The sequence below is a fragment of the Zonotrichia leucophrys genome, chromosome 1A, assembly GCF_028769735.1.
Source record: "Zonotrichia leucophrys gambelii isolate GWCS_2022_RI chromosome 1A, RI_Zleu_2.0, whole genome shotgun sequence".
Classification (NCBI taxonomy): Eukaryota; Metazoa; Chordata; class Aves; order Passeriformes; family Passerellidae; genus Zonotrichia; species Zonotrichia leucophrys.
This window is the reverse complement of record NC_088170.1, coordinates 49,427,544-49,445,448: the sequence shown is the minus strand read 5'-3', so window position 1 is coordinate 49,445,448 and position 17,905 is coordinate 49,427,544. Positions and strand designations below refer to the sequence as shown.

The window sequence follows — 17,905 nt, the reverse complement described above, 5'->3', positions numbered from 1 at the left end:
CCACAAATAGCATTTTTCAAAACTGTCTCAGTACTGATAAAACTGCTTGAGAAGAAGGCACAGTAAGACTCCAGGGCATAATTAGTTATGCCCTGAATTTCAATGTCTAGTTTGGATTATTTATTCCTCCATTTCTTGTCAGGATAGCCAGATCCTTGGACCTTACTATCTGATAGAAAACAATGTTTTGATAAGCATAGATGATTTTTCCTTCCTTTCCCCCCACCCCCCTTTCTGCTTTTCTTTATATTGATTGCAAGGGGTTTCCTGTACTGCAGCAGAAAGCTGGCTTATCCTGCCAACATTTTCTGTATTACAGACTGGGATTTCATGGCAATTACAACAATGTATTTTTATGATTGGAAGCAGGAGCTTCCATTAAAATCCATTCAAAATGCAATGGTATATAAATAAATTTCTCTCTTCCATCTTCTCCCAAGCATTAATGTGCAGTGTCTTTTTGCCAAAAACAAACAAGTGGAATTGTCTAATCTTGAATAACTGTGAAGAGCTCAGTAAGTGCATAAAATGATGGTTGCATGGCTCTTAACAATCCTAATGTAAGTGACAATATTTTTCTGCTGTAAATTGTTAGTGCTTCTGGAACTAGATTTCAACTCTTCAGCAAAGAACTTTCTCTTAAGTTTCCTTCCAGCCCAAGTGTTTTGCTGTTTCTGAAGTCTATATTGATTAAACTTCTGTGTGAGGTGTTGATAAAGTTTCTCAATTCAAGGTACAACTGTCCCAACCAATGGAAGCTGTTGTAGCAGGAGGTGCCACTGCCTGCAGGGGTTTGTGCTGCTCTCCATGAAACAGCACCTTCCTTTAAGCTTATGTTCTTCAGCCACAGAGAACAGAAACCAGTTCAGTGCCTAGGGAAACATTTATTTTAGAAAATGGTGTAAAGCCTCTATTGTATTGAATGAAGAAGGAATTTCAAGCTTCAATAATGTGACCTTTTTGCCTGAATATTCTTTTACAATGTAGTAGAAACCCCCTGTGAAATGCAAGGCTATATTTCATGGCTAAATTTGGACTATACAGTACTCATGAAGTGCTTTTTGTTGATTTTTCCTTTTTAGTCCATCAGAGCAATATTCAGTTCAACATCTCAGTCATTTTAGATTGAAAAAGATAGCCTTTGCAATAGGAGATATCAATGAAACACACATCCAGTGCTAAGTCAATCAGACCTCAAAGCCATTTTCTCCAAAGCAAGAAGGGCATAAACACAGTCAGAGGAGATCTCTCATCCTTGCTGTTGGCATTGTTCTGGGGAGTGGAGGAAAAAATGCTTGGCAGGATTGCCATTCATCACTTTGTGTTCCTGTTTGAAACATACAATGAGCTCACTGTTTTGCAAGGAGAAAAAGTCAGCTATTAACTCAAGCAGTTCCTATTCAGGAGGAGATTATGGGGAATAGCAGCCAGTCTAGCAATTTAACTTTTGTGAGATATATTTTAGTGTCCATTTCTCTTTCATTGACAAATTGTGCTGGTTTTGGCTGGGGTAGAGTTAATTTTCTTCACAGTGGCTGGTGTGGGGCTGTGTTTTCATGCTTCCAGTTCTCTCCCTGATCCTGCTGGTGGGGGAGTGAGTGAGCATCTGCATGGGGCTTGGATGCTGGCTGGGTTAAACCATGACACAAATGTAAAGCAGGCCTAAAAAACTCTGTTTTGTGGCATGCAGTAGGACACAGTTTCTATCTGAAATGTTTGTGTTTGCAGCTATTATGAAAGCTCAGAACAGGCACAGTGATTGCTGGGGTTGGGCAGACCTGTTACCCATGACTGCCACAGTGCTCAGGGGCACAGGCAGGAGCACTGTGCTCTGGCTGAGGTACAGTTGTTTCTCTGCTGCCATTCCACAAAAAGAACTAGAAAAGCTCTTAACAAAAACAAGTTAGTGTAAAAGTGACATGAAGTCAGCTGTGAAAGAGGGGAACACACAGCTGGAATTAGGCTGTGGGACAAAACAGCATGCAGAAGAATGGGTGGAATAAGTAGCTAGATAAAGTATGGGATTTAGAGCCCTGAAGCAGCCTACTTTAGATCAGGTTTCTAGAGAGGTGTGACATTCTTGTGATACACCTGGTTTCTTTTTATAGCATCTCCCTCATCTGGCAGCATTTCTCCAAGATGTGGCCATTGGGTGGTGCTGTATCTTCCACCTGGGCCTATGAGTTTCTTGGCCATGTACCTCTGTTTGTCCTGATTTAAAATAATCTGAAAATAGTATCACTGCATACATTTATTTCACTGATTTTGGGTGTGGGGTTGTTTGTTGTTTGTTTGTTTGTTTTAATGAAGAAATCAGTCAAAAAGGTGGCCAGAGGAAAACATACAAACATTTTGTATCTGACTGTGGTGCTGCTGTTGATATGAAGCAGATGCAGCTTGCAACTCCCTGTGTTCCCTGCTTTGTATGTGCAGTCCCCAGCCTGCACACTTCCCCCTGCAATGATCCTGCTCTCCTGAGATCACTGGAGACTCAGGACCACTGAAGAGAGGCCACAGGTCCACAAAAAGCACAAGTGGTTACACCTCAGCCTTGGCAATCGTGCGACCTGTGCGGCATCCGAAGCCTTTCACCTGGTATCCACGGAGGAGAGGAGGTAAAGGCATCTCAGCACCCAGAGCAGGGCTCCAGGTCACAATGGGGGCTCTCTGAGCTGCCTGCCATTCAGAATTCAGAGAAGTGGATTAGAACAAGTGCATTGGAAGTGATGTGGAGATGTAAGTGACTGTCCAGGCTTGGCTGCATCACTCCTGATAAATACTTCTCTTCCCAACCCCTGACCTTGTTCATATGTCTCAAGAAGGGAAGCAGTCTTTTTGTAGATCTAGTGGATATTTTAGTGAGAGACTCAGCAAATCAAGGAATCTGGAAAAACAGACTTTTACTTACTTTTTTTTTATCTGATTGAGCTGTTTATCTGAAGCCTTTTAAGCAAAATAGAGCTGAGGAGACAAGTTCCCCAACAATCAGATTCCCCCAGAGACTGAATCTGGGACTTTAACTAAACCTGGATTAGTGAAGCAATCTGTTAGCAGAGATGTTAGAAATCATTATGAAGTTTCAGGGTTTTCCTTGTTTGTTTGCTGGGTTGTTTGGTTGTTTTGGTTTTTTATTTTTCCTCAGAAGACTGTGATAGAAAGAAAGCCTGCCTGAAAAAGCACAGAAGAATCTTCAGTGGATGACACTGCAGCTATTGTCTAAAAATCCTAGATCTAGTCTAATAAGTAGGATTAATTACCAAAATAATAGATCTGTACATTTTGACAGAAAAGATAAATGAACCTGTTTTGGTTTGAGTTGGGATTTTTACCCTCACTAAAAATAAGACAGTATCTGCATCTAGGACATGGTTTCGCATGCAGCACATACATATAGTGGTCCTCTTGCCAAGAAATACTATCATGACACACAACATATAGAAAATAATATTTTATCTATTGTTCAACAACAAAAGGAGGGAAAATCAGAAGCTCACCTTTTGTGCCCTGCGCTTGTCTGCTCGTTGATTCTGGTGGTATATACGGCTGAAGTTGGAGACAATTACAGGAACTGGCAGAGCAATGACCAAGACCCCACTCAGGGAGCATATTGAACCAAAAATCTTGCCAGCTATTGTCTTTGGCACCATATCACCATACCTGGGTTAAAGAAAACAAAAGGCTTAGTAAAAACATAATCTCTTCTAATCATTTTATTTCACAGTGAATTAATTGCACAATATATTTTAATTCTCTTGCAAATAATAGTTGCTGCATATAGATAATGCTTTTACACATATTCTTACATTTACAGCATGCCTACTGTTGTGCACAAATAATTTTATTTTGAAACAAATTTTGGGTCTCCTGTCTGTCAAAGTGGGGGCAGGTAAAACACATGCTTTACCTGCTGTACTCTTCCCAGGGTGCCTCTACTGCAATGGAAAGAGAATGACCTTGCTAAGAAAAAAAAATCAGTGTTGAATTTCAGTCCTTATGCTGTTTACTTGAAAGAACACATCAATTTCATTGGTGAGATCTAAGAGAGACCACTTGGTAAATTAGATACTAAACTGAATAATCTATTGTCTCATGATGATATAGTGCTTTCATTTAGCAGGGTGACACATTTTTGCAACAGGTTTCCCAGGAGATCATGGACTTTCCATCACTGTATTTTTTAAATTTGGCCAGACAGAAGCATGGCTGACCTAACTTCTTGTTGACATAAGAAGCTGGAGTAACTGAGTTCCAGATGCCTCTTCTATGGTCTAGGTGAAAGCAAACACGGAAAACTCAAGCCACAAGCAAGCAAGCAACAAAATTGTAACTGCAGTCCTGGCAGTGCTCAGAATTACTAAAGCTACCACCTTTCCTTATGATATTGGATATTGTTTTGTCCAGCAAGTAAGAACAAAGTGTTACTGATGTATGTAAAGGCACTCCTGTGACAAATCTTAGTAAGAGATTTTAGCTTTTTGCATTTTGTTGTATTCTATAGGGGACAAGTATGTAATTACATCCTACAGAGTTTAATAAAAAGATGAATTACTTTCAAGTACCATTCAGTTTTCAACTTTATTGGATTTAAAGTTATTATTAAACATTGATTTTAGCTTGTGAGTTTTGTACGCTTGTAAAAAGAGAGATAACATATTCCCTATTACAAAGAATTTATAAACTCTTAACACGAGAAAAGTTAAGAAATAAAACTGTGGAGGAACAGTGTTTAGAAAACACTGTCTGAAAAACAAAACCTGTCTGTGCATCAGGAACTGGAAAAATGATAGAGAAGAGGGTGAAGTTTTCAAATCAGTGTTCAAATTGTGCACCTAATCACAGGAATGGATAAAAGGGTGAGGCTATGGAATGATGGAGATATTATATGAAATTAGAGCACACCTTCTAGCAATGAGAGCTCAGCTCATGTCAAAAGGAGATGAAGATGAATGGTTTGCATTTTGTAAGATATGAGTGAAGTGTTGAACATAGATATTCAAATAAGTTGTCATACAGGCAGATATAATATAGATGACCAAGTCCTAGATTATTGACATAGATTATGTTGTGTTAAATAAATATTTGGTTGTTTTACTAAGCATGTCCAGGTGTAAAATATTCACACGAACAATATAATTAATATTTCTGCCAGTATCCTCCCTCCACTTACTCAGAATTAGAATGCTATTAGTTTCTCATTTTGTGACATGGCAGGATTGCATGAAAAATATGTAATTTAATAGATTCTATCTTTTACATTAATAATATAACTGGTCTTAATAAAGATATCTAAAAACTGGAAAAATACTAAAAAGAATGTCATGATTTCCTTCACACCAACATTTGCGCTCCACAACATAGGCATTTTTGGTGTTTATCTCTTCCTAAAGCCTGAGCTGACTATCAGCTATATGCATGACCAGCTGTTCTTTTCTTTGGGCAAGGAAGTGGATAAATGACCTTTCAAGGCCTCAGACAAATGGGATCCCTAACACCTCACTAACCCCATTTTTTTCCAGGCAGAATAATAGAAAAGCAGCGGGCATAGGGCCAGGGTGGTGAGCTTTGTGGAGAAGACCTAGGATCAAATCACTGGTAAACATTTCTGCTTTACACTATTCATTAGTTTTATTTAATTCTTACAGATACAAGTATTTTCATATAGTGGATCAGACTGTGTAAACAGAAATGTGACGCAACCAGATTTTGAATTGCAAAATTTACACATGCCCAGTGCTAGATCTCTTAAATTAGATCTCTTAAATGAGATTTCTAAACCTATATTTAGATGCTTATCACTTGAAATGCCAAACTGCCGAACCTCCATAACCTTCCATTGTCACTGATGGCAGCTGTGGACAGAAGACATTGCTGCCTCTAATTAATTTGGCTGGAAATTGCTCAGGGATATAGTTCATCCTGTTGATAATGTGACACTATAATTATATGAATCAAGAGCAGACTGAAGCTTTAGGAGCTGTGACAGGAACCACAATCTCACCTATCTTTAGCATTTCAGTATTTATGTGTGAACCTAACCAGTGACACAATCAGATGCCTCTTCATAATATTTTAGTGTTACAGAGCGAAATAAAAAATATTAGGATTGTTTGACACAAGAAGGTATTTTGCAATGTTTTTCTTACCTTCTGGACAAAATGTCACGCAGGTGCATATACTGCTTACTTTAAAATAACTTGCTTTCAGTTACTTTTCTTTTTAGCTTGCATCAGTTGTAACACAGTGACATTTTCCAAAGGTAATGTTGCTTGTCTGTTATTTAGCGTTAGTAATACCTTTCACATCATTAATTATTCTTACAAAATTAGTTTTTCTCCTGTTACTAACCACTGTGCTGGAGTTGTTTAAATAAAATTATAGTCAGAAAAAATTACTTTAAAGAAATTAGTCTTCCTAATTCTCACGGGTTGAGAAACATATTTGGTTACTTTTGTGACAAAACAGAGGTTTTGCTACATTTGCCCTGGTTAGCCTTGTTCTCCTTTGGGACAGTGACACAGATTTTAGTCTAGGGTAGTCATGATCAGAATTGCTAATGAAGTTCCTCCTCTTGAATTAAACATTACCTTCAGTTATACCTCATATATCACTGAACACCACCAATGGAAATGGATGATATAAAATGAAGGGAAAATTCCTTCTATAACTCCAACTACAATTGTTTTATTCTTTAGAAATTCTAAATGAAAAAAAGAGTGTAACTCCATTTTCAGATGGCAGGGAAGCTTTGAGGTGCTAGCATTTCCAAGTGGAAAATTTATACTTGATCTCTGAAACAAATTCTAAATTCTGCAGAAAATTTGATTTCTTCAGCCATGGAGACACAACAAATGTAGAATCTTATTAAGCAATTTTACAGACTCCCTTTCCAAAAGGGAACTATTTTAAGGTTTTATCTAGTGCTACTCTGCTTGCCTCACTTTTCTTCAGGCTAGAACTGCAGACATATTCTCATTTATTTGCTTTTTTCCCCTAGCTGCAGTATTTTCATAGCTTTGTATATTGTCTGTTCTGCATATGTCTGCCATTGTAGCCAAAGCTCAAGCCAGTCTTTGGGCGTTGGTGATTTGTACTGACAATCTAATTTTGTAATGTCAGAAGTGTCATCCCAATATTTTATGTTCTGGATGAATGAAGAAAAAGAGGCTTCATACTGACCCCTGATATCAATCAGGTTCATTCTACTTCAGCTGCCAAAAAAAAAAAAAAAAAAAGAAAAAAGGCTGTGACAAACCAGGTGTGTCAATCAAGTTTTATCAAATCACAAGTCAGAAACAACATGATCAAACTAATGCTTGGGTTTCACTGGATGCAGTCCAGACAGGCCAGACAGGCTATTGCTTGCAGCCCATGACTTTCATTAGATTCAGGAATAAGATGAATAGGTGATGATGCCACAAACAGAGGCTGCAGAATTTAGAATTTGTTTTAGAGATCCTCTTCACTAAGTGACACTGTACAGGGATGGATGGATGGATGGATGGATGGATGGATGGATGGATGAATGGATTGGATGAAAGGATGGATGGATGGATGAATGGATTAGATGAAAGGATGGATGGATGGATGAATGGATTAGATGGATGGATTTAGAGGCATGTATGTTTGTCTGGGTTGTTTGTATTCATCAGGTGACAGACCACTTTTGCATATTTGACTCCTTTGACTCTTCCATATTGCAAGACAGACAGCAAGTCAGGGGATTCCATCATTTTGCAAATGCTGTATCTTCCAGAGTGTTGATGTGAGTAACATGGGTGTGATGTAGCACTTTGCATGACAGCTGGGGGGAACGGAATGGAGCTTGAGTCGTACACAGAAGATGGAGCTCTTGCAGGAGCTTGGGAAACACAAATGTATTTGGGGTTACTACTGCCCAGCCAGTAATCTCAGCATTGCCATGTCAGATCTCACCCATGGAGATCCACCTGCCACCACACTACTGCTTTTCTAGCTGATGAGTGGAATATATCTGGTGTTGCATACCCATAATTCAAGAAATCTCAGACAACACAGACTGTTTGTGGCATCATCAACTATTCATCTTTATCCTGAAATAATGAACCCCACTTTTTGATGGCTGTAAGATGAAATATTTCATAAGTCAAAAGTCCAAATTATAATTGGAATGAATCATACTTTTTGGCCATTATTTCCTTGATGTGAGAGAGAATGTATTTTCTTTAATAATCCTAACAAATGACAGGGAAAATGCTGCTTATTTAACTCCTGTTTGTTTGTTTGAACATAGGAGTAAATTTTTTCCAAGCAAAAAGTAAGTGTATTGTGGATGTCAAAATAAATAATGACAGAAATTATAATTTAGCATATTTTTGTGTGTTACATCAGAAATTCATATTTGAAATGGCTCACTTTGGATTAAAACACCCTCGAGCAACCTATGTACCAAATCTGTAAAATTGGAGAACATATATAGGAAGAATAAACCTAGCATTTGCGTTTTTGCAAAGCCCAAATACTGAAGGCTGAAACAGTCGGAGACAGTGAAGGTAAAAAAACCCTCACTACGAGAGGGTTTTCTGACACTAGAGGGCGTAAATGCCATTAAAACCAAATGCAAATGCAGAAACAATTTAAAATGCGTGTTACAGATGCATATGCCCTCTTTTACCTCTTTCGAATTAATTTACATTCTTTAAAGAATTATTACATTGATTGAGATCTGTTGTCTGCTCCCATATTATTTGCTGAAAAGGTAGGCTAGTGACATTTTTTTTGTTTTCAAACATGTAAAACATGCCAGAAAATAATAGAGTTGTAAAATAGATGCAAAGACATTAAAATTAACTTGGTAATACTTATTTTAAAAGAAAGGGAATTTATGACCAAAGAACAATGGAACTAGTACAAGATCCATGGCAACTAAACAATCTTTGTAAAAGCCAGAACAGCTCATATTTTTCCATGTGTGGGGACAAATCACGTTTCCCCGTAGATCTGGTGGGTCACCCAGGCAGAGATCTGGATTTGTGCAGGGGAGCTGATTGAGGAGCAGTGCTCTGCCTTTGCAGGCAGGGCCATCCTCCCTCCTCAGCTGCTCGCCTGCTTTGCGCTGGGTCCCTGCTTCACCCACGGGCCGGGATGAGGAGGATGCATCTGCCCTCTTGTCTCCTGCCTCAGCTAATGGCTCTTTCCTCTCCTCCAGGAAAAGCCCCAAAGGCTGCTGTGGTGAGACTCTCAGAGATGATTATACAGCTGCTCATTGGCCCATGAGTTTAGGCTGCCAGCCACCCACTTGGGCACAGGTTTACATCCCAGTATGGGAAAGCAGGCAGGAAAAGCAATTCCTGTCCTCTCTGACACTACCAAACAATAATCATGCTGAATCTGACTTACTGTCCTGGTTTTGGCAAGGTCTGAAAATAGCCTAATGATTTTGGAAAAGCAATTTCTAACAATACAAAATGTTGCTGGTTGTGTGAGGTGCAGAACAACATTATACAGATTACTTCAAATTTTATTCCAGCCTAGGAAGATTCTGCATGGAATTGCAAATAATTTTCCTGGATGCTTTTACTGCTGTGCAGGGGCCTCTGCTGCAATATCTCTCTCTTCTGCCTAGTCATGATGGACATGGTCTCCTCTGGGTCCACAAATGTTCCTTCAAGTGCTGCCCAGTATGATCATTCATGAATGATGAAAACCACATCTGCTTCTCTGAAGTGGAAGTGCTCCCTGGGTTTTCCAGCCTGCAGTGCAAGAGAATTAAAATAGTGCCCCTGCACCTGGCTGGATTAGCGGCTCCTGAAATACAGAATTTCTAATAAAAGTCAGGGAATTTGAGGGGGAGAGGGTTGTGGTTTGGTTTTGTTTTGTTTTGTTTGTATGTGCACCAGGGTTTTCACTTAAATGGATTTGCACAGATGGACTTCAGTACTTAGAGGTCAAAACACAGAAGTTTTTGCATGGAAAACTTAAAAGGCTTGCCCAAGGAAACACTCCCAGTTTCTTGCAATCCAGACCAAGTTTCAGATAACCAAAATCCTTCTGTTTTCCTTTAACATAAATATTAAATTCAAAGAGGTAAAAGATATTTTTGCTGTCATCTCTCCCTCACTGAATAGGAAAACTTAATATCCTACCTGTTCCTGAGCAAACCATCACAGAAATATGATGTCTGATCCATCCTGTATGAGGGATTTTTGAGCTATCAGAGGTACAGCTCAGCTGACTCACTTACTACTGAGATGGCATTTCTGTTTGTTTTTTTCCCCCAGACTTCAGAAGCAAAAATAAGCATGTTTGTTTTTAGGAAAAAGAGAATGTTTATGAATGGATCCAACACTTCATAAGGATAAAAAAAGCAACATAGCACTAAAACTGTTCTTGATGTAAAACTTGCAATCTGCCTTTCAAGTGTTTCCTGAATCATGCTGGCTCTCACAGTACACTGACCATCACCCACCAGCACAGGTGAAAATCTGCCTTCTGTAGAGTCTGCAGGCAAAGGGAGCTTTGCACAGCCCCTCACACAGGACCAGGATTCTGTGGCAAGTGCAGGTGCTCTCAGCCTGTGTGGCCCTGCCTCCTGCCTGAAGGTGACACTGACACTGTGATGTCACTGCAGAAGGTCTCTGCAGAGGAAGCTTGTGCTTCCAGACCCCATATTTGTTTGAAGTGATGTAGACATCGTGTACCATTATTGAGTAAATCAGAACTGAGTCTTCCAGCAGTGGTTTTTGTGATGGAGATGCTCTCCTGGGAGATCTGCCATGTCATTTGCTGGGATTTTTTGCTAAGTTTAGTGGATGGAGGACTGTATGTCAGCAATAAAATTAATCAGCTAGACTGCCACACACTCAGCAAAGGATGAGTGACTCGTTAAGCCCTGCCTGTGTGCTCTCATGGGCATGTGAATAAACCAACCTCCATCAGCTCCCTTCAGAACCAGTAGATATGTTCTGGGACTAAGCATGTGCGTTACAAGGGAGCAAATATCAGTGAAACACTTTAACTTTGAGATCACTTAAAAAACCACCATCAGTAAAAATATAGAAGCTAACCATTCTAAGAGTAGAAAAAGAAGTTCTATGCATAAAGCAATACTACAGACATGTCAAATTACATTTTGCAATTGCTAAATGGGGTCCTTGTCTAAAGAGAATGCTGTAGATTGTTATAAAGCTGTTCCCTAGAGCCTTCAAGCTGCTTGGTAACTAAATGCTGGTGAGTTGACACTAATTAGCCATTTATTTCAACGTTACATCCAACAACAGATAATATAAATTGCTACTGGTAATAATTTTAAGTGGAATTTCTAAATAAGCATTTCCACTGTGTTGCCTTAAGGATTCAGCCTCTACAGTTACAATGTGGGAGCTAATTCTGTTTTTAAAACACTACTCTATGTGAATGTGGAATGAGCCAGGTTTGAAAAAAAGGAGTCAGACATCAGTAAAAATGACTTAATTTCTTAAAATGATCTTTACTCCTAAGAATACAAAATCTGATTAAATTGAATTAATTTATTACTTTGTTGTATTACTTTAGAATTCTAAGTCTTTAAGATACCATGGTGATGAGTGGAGAACAAATGCTTCGCTAGATATTATTTCATAAGATGGTACAAAGGAAGAATATGCTTTTCTGGTGCCACTCAGATAGGTATTTTCTGGGCCCTGATGCAGACATAAATTTTTTTCATTCTATCATATGTGAAGTCAAAAGTAACTAAGAGTGGAAAAAAAAGACAATTTGATCTTTTCTGCTGTAATTCTGGCTTCCTTCACATAGAGAAAATGTTCCAGGGTCTTTGCTCTCAAAAATCAATTACTTGTATTACTTAGCTAGGACCTAATTTTCTAACAGTTCTTTTGTCAGAACATGAACCCACACACAAACACATATATAGGATGAACTGAGTAGCTCTTTCATAGCTTATAAATGAACAAAAAAATGTCAATAACAGTTTAGAATGAAACTTCACCTAGCCTAATATGCAGTCTCCAAAATTAAACCTGAAGCAAACAAACACAAAGGGAAAAAGAATTGGGTATATATAAATGATAATATCATTGAATGATCTTCCATCCTTCAACCACTTACAAATAACTGAATACCAATTATAATTTTTAAATTGTTTTTAGTGATTCTCAGAGGGTTGCACTTCCCTGGGCTTTATTTTGACCCTTTAAATCTGAGCACATTCCTGGCATTCATAACACTGGCAGTTCCTTGGAGAGTGTCCTTTTGACTCTTCTGGCTGCAGTTCCTTGTTCCATGTGATGCCCCCAGCCAGGTTCTTGTATTCAAAAAAGCACCTGGTGATATTCTCCAGCCACCCTCCTCCTGCCTCTTGTGCTTCCACACCTGCTTACCTTATGTCTTTCCTAGGTTGGCAAGCTCTACTGTGCTCATACAGAATCTGCTCCCTTCATTTGATCATCATGCTTTTTGTCCTTTTTTGGATCTCCTCTATTTTTTAACTCTGTTTGCAGGAAAACAAGGCCAGAACTGCACACAGTTTTTTAAAAAGAGGTATGGACCAGTTCAGGATAGCTTATATTTCTGGCCCCAGCTTGGCTTGACAGTGAGCCATTATTATTCACAATGTTAATGAGTGATTTCCCACCCTTGTTATTTCTCTGTCCAAATCCTTATTGGTGGGAGCTGATAAAATTTGCCTTGCTTCCCAGATATCTACCACTGAGAGAGGAAAACGAGCTTCTGGCACAGCACGGGTGTTTTGATGACTGTCATCACGTAATTTGGACAAAATAAGCATTGTAATGGCATAGCTCAGCCAGCATCTGTGCTAACCAGACAAAGAAAATTCACCCCTAGATTTGTACCAACATTTAGGTTAAAAGGAATGTGTCTTCATTTGTTCTATGGACATGAATCTTTACTTTTGGGTTTCTTTGGGTGTTTTTTTCTTCCCTAGTTGTTCTTTCAGAAAATCCTTTTTGGGGAGAACTGGATTAAAAAGCAATACAATGTTGAAAGAAAGTGTTTTATATCTCATGGACAAATGAAAAAATATGAACCAGGATGAATGCACACCAATCCCAAAGACTTATAGTTTTAAATAAATTGATACAAATAAACTAGAGTATAAAGAATTTCCAACAGTTCCTGCCTGAGACATTAACTGGAAGCAACATGAACATCTGGCTATAAAAAGCCCCACCTTCAAAAGTAGCACCATCTCCAGCCATTCTTCACTTCAAAGATTAGAGGTAAAAGATGGACAATGCCATCAAATGAGGCTCTGGCCGTGGTGCCCAGCAAGGACTGAATAAAGACCCTGCAGCACTGGTGGCAAACAGGAGCAGTGTGAGATGCACTGACCACACCAAGGGCTGCTGCAAGGAGAGCCCAGTTCAGGCTCCACTGATCCCCAGCAGGACAGGCTGGAGTTTGACACATTCTTCCTGGGAAACAGTTCCAAGGCAACTGATAATTACCACCCATCTAATCTCCCTCAGCTGGCCTTGGCTCATGGGCACTCTCTGTTCCCCCAGACACCTCATGAGCACATGGAAGATGACAACCCAACACAATTCTGAGTCCTTCTAGGAACATGCTATTTGGTAAAATTTAGGATTGAGCTGTGAAGCACAGATTTTGGTGCAGATTTAAATGCACTTTCTGAAGCCCAAGGGTCTGTTTTGATGTGCCACCTTGTTCCAGCAGAGAGAGTGTTTTCCTATTAGTTATATGATTAGGTATATTCTGGGCCCAGTGCTCAGCCCAGATATATTGCTGAAAATTTTATGTTATTAATTTCTCCTACATTTTTCCTTTTTGTTTCAATACTTGTGCTAAATAGCAGTAAATTCAAAACAAAGCATTGATCTGCCAATCCAATCCTAAATTTCTCTGGAGTATATATTAGCCATCAAGTAAAACTGCTCCAAGTATAAATCACATTAACACTAAAAAGCACCATGAAAGTTTGCAAGGACAGCCATGACTCTTTGTGACAGCTACTGGGCACAGCACTGAGATCTGTGAGCTGATGGCACTTGGGAATCAAATCCAGCTGCTCCCACGTTCAGGTAAAACTCTGACTGAAAAGAGGTTTTAGTCACTGCTGGCCTTCATGCTGCTCAGCACTCTAATGGGCAGATCAAGATCTAGGTAGGGATGATTCCCAGCAAATTTGCAATTCCTTTTGCTTTTTTCCCCATCCCACAGGGAAGTTTGCTGCCTCCTTGGGGCCCAGGTAAGGGATATTACTAGCAAACTTCCTGATCTGTTACAACCCTCTGACTATTACTCTCTTTTCTTTCTCAGGTCTGTAGTGATGAGAGTGAAGAAATTAGCCCTGGAGCAATCAAAGTGGACTTCAGGGCACTGGGGCATTTAGTGAGTGTGTGTGCAAGGAATGTGGTTCAACAAGGCCAAGTGCATGGCTCTGAACTTTGGTCACAACAACCCCATGCAGAGCTACAGGATGGGGGCAGAGGGGCTGGAAAGTCACCCAAAGGAAAGGACTTGCACTTGGTGGTCACACCTGGCTGAAAATGAGCCAGCTTGTGCCCAGGCTGGCAAGAAAGGCAGTGGCATCCTGGCTTGGATCAGAGACAGTGTGGCCAGGAGGGAAAGTACTGTCTGTACTCTGGTGTGGTGAGGCCACACCTCAAGTCCTGCATCCAGTTCTGAGACCCTCAGTTCAGGAATGACATTGAGGAGCTGGAGCAAGTTAGAGATGGAACAAAGAAGCTGCTGAAGGGGCTGGAGCACAAGGCCTGTGAGGAGGGGCTGAGGGAGCTGGGCTAGAGGGAGGAGGCTCAGAGGGGACTGCATTGCTCTCCATGAGTTGTACCTGAAAGGAAATTGCAGCCAGATGGTGTTGGCCTCTTCTGCCATGCCTCCAGTGAAAAGATGAGAGGGAATGGCCCCACATTGCACCAGGTTCAGATAAGATATTAAAATAAACTACCGAAAAGAGTGGTTAGGCATTGGAATAAGTTGCTCAGAGAGGTGATAGAGTGATTATCTCTGGAAGTGTTCAAGTGTCTGGGTGTGGCATTTGGGGGTAGGGTTCAGGGCTGGTTACAGTGGTGCCAGGTTGATGGTTAGACTAGATGGTCTCGAAAGTCTCTTCCAACCTCGGTGATTCTGTGACTCTGTAAAGTTCCCAGACTGCAATGCAGGTTTGCTTTTGCTCATTGGCACACCCTCCCACTGAAAAACATCCTGGTTCTTCTACCAAATATTTAGTTCCATTAGACAACAGAAGTTTGGTATGTTAAAATACTGATAGAAGAGCTATTGAAAACATGGTTTTGAAATAATAAATAGAATTTTTGCCTTCTCTTTAAAAATAATCATCGTCTCAGCTTTCTATTTATTACTTGTTTTGCTTCACATATTTTCACCTCCCTTGAAAATAGGCTTTTGTGTCATATTCAGCACCGGCCAATTAGGCCAAGCTAATTTTTTGCTTGCCAACACAACCACCAGTGGATCTGTATTATTTTTATATTCCTTCAGGCAGAGCTGAAAAACATAAAATAGCTTTTGTCAGTGTGACACAGCTACTGGCCTAAGTCTCTAGGGATCTCTGCCAAATATTGAATACTTCACTTATTTTTTCTCTAATGCCTACTTGAAATCTGTTCAACCAAGTGTAAAAAGTACTCATATATTTTTATACACACACACACACACACACACACACACACGATAAATGATACATGATTATATATTATACACTATGCATTTAACACTACATATGCACACTTAGGTAAAAGTAAGAACTTTCCCTGTAAAGTAATAATAATTCCATTGTAAATATTTTGTGCATTAAAAGATTTATCACAGTCCAGTGTCTTAGTGTCCTTTTCTAGCTAGTAGTCAGGAGAGTATTTTTTCTGAAATATCTACTGTTATTCTGCACCAGAAATTCAGCTCCTTTTTTTTCATGGCATTTTTCATACCCTCCTATTTAGAATACAGTTGAAAAAACATCAGCTGCAATGGACCATTTACTAGTTTTTCTCTTGGTCTAATAAACTTTTTTTGCTCTTGTTCATTTTTCAGAGATTTCTGAACTTGCTCAGCTAAGTCAAGGAGAGTCAAAAAACTCATGCACTTCTAGTCTAGCAAAACAAAAGCCTCTTCTGAGTTCACTCAAGGCTCTGCACAATTCAGCTTTCCATCAGTGCTAAATCACTCCAAACCTTGAAAGAAGGAGGTGATGCTGTAGCCTGGCAGAGTAATCAGCTTCAGCTGAGCATAGTTATATCCCCTTTCTTGCAAAGAAACCAAGAGCCTGCATGAGCTGCTCTGCCCAGGGACAGCTTAACCCTCACCCTCCCAGCTTCCTCAGGCTGTAAAAGCTTGGTGCTGCGTGGTTTATGTAGGTTAAACAGGGAAATTGTAATTGCAACTATTGCAATTACAAATTGAATTATCGAATCAATTGTTTCAGATGTCTTCTCTTCATCAAATTGTGCAGCGTGGAGCTTGACTGCTTAAACCACACTGGCTCTGAGTCTTGACACAAATTTGAAAGCATATCTTTGGATATGGCAATGTAGCAGCATGTTACAAAGAGTAGAAATGGGTCTGCCTCTGCCAGTTTTGCTAGTGCATTTTGTAATGTGACCTCTTGTGTGCTAGTAATTGGACTCAAGCCACCAATGAATCTCTGAGCATTAGCACACTGCAATGACACAGTAATGACTTTCTGTCACTACTAACCCCATTCCTATTTGAATTCATGTCCCATGACTGAGAGGTTCTGTATTTCACTGCCAATCCTCTCAGTCATTCAGGCATAAACCTTCATAATGCTGACCACTACAATTCTTTTCACAAGTAGCAAATAAATAAATTTTCACTTTTTTTTAATGTTTTTTTTTTAATTTTAAAGAAATATTTCCCTCTCTCTTGTATACAACATTTAAAAATTTTGTTTTCAAAATTTACCTTTTTAGAGATTGCTGATAAACCTTGAATTTTCTCATGGATTGCTCAGAAATTAAACTTCTGGACCCCTAAATATAACTTCATTACATTTTTAAAATGCAAACTCTGTGAAGTTTCAGTACTCATTAGAAAGTCTGAAGCTTTGTAGAAAAATTGTCAGATGCCAATGGTAAACAGAAGGATTTTGGGAGGTCGCATGAGACTTCTTTTCCCAGAGTGATGCAAATGCATATTCCCTACATGTGTTGCCAAGAAATCATGCAATAGGGAACGCTAGAAAGGGATTTTCTCAATCTCTTCCTGTGCAGCCTGTATTTTATAAAATGCTTATAAACACTCAACAGTCTAAGCCTGGTTTAATTGGATAATCAAACCACAGCTACAAGAAGTTTTGTAATTTTTTTTCCAATTAATTTTCATTTTTGAATTTCGACATGAAGAAAACACTACCTGTCAGGAGTGAGTAATGTCTTTAGAGGCTGGAGCTTCCATGAAGGGCCAAATCCCTCATGGATGAAAATGTTTTGATCCCAGCTATCCAACAGATGGTTTGACTGCACTGAATACCAAGGGTGGAACTCAGAAGGAGCACCTGCACTTCTCCCCCAGCTTTTGGAAGGCAAGCCTTGTTCTATCCTCTCCCTTCCTCAGGTTTTGAAAGACCATCCTGTTTCACTTAAGATCATGGCTCAGTATATTTCTCTACAGAGTGCAGCCCTCCTTGTATCATGGATCTGGATTCTGTGAGGGACTAAGAATTCAGTCTCACAGCACTACTTTGCCTTTTTTTCCAACCAGTTGGCTTACACTGACCTTCCCCAGAGGGCAAACTCCGTTTTTAGGTGTCTAATTCTCTTGTCATTATTTGGCACAGCCTGTGCGCAAACCGCTATGCCTAGTAATTAGATACTGCAGCGCTCAGGGTTGTGACACAAGACTTTCTGAATCATTAATATTATGCCTCCACTGTAATTCTTTGCCTTTC

The 17,905-nt window shown here is 39.6% G+C and overlaps 1 protein-coding gene across 2 annotated transcripts in view; it reads right to left on the bottom strand.

The window, feature by feature from the left end:
* Positions 1-17,905, bottom strand: part of KCND2 (potassium voltage-gated channel subfamily D member 2) — a 265,132-nt gene that overhangs the window by 16,219 nt on the left and 231,008 nt on the right. For both annotated transcript variants that reach the window (XM_064702704.1, XM_064702703.1), the window contains exon 3: positions 3,495-3,657. In XM_064702704.1, the coding sequence (XP_064558774.1) occupies positions 3,495-3,657 (163 nt within the window). The remainder of the gene's footprint in view (positions 1-3,494; positions 3,658-17,905) is intronic.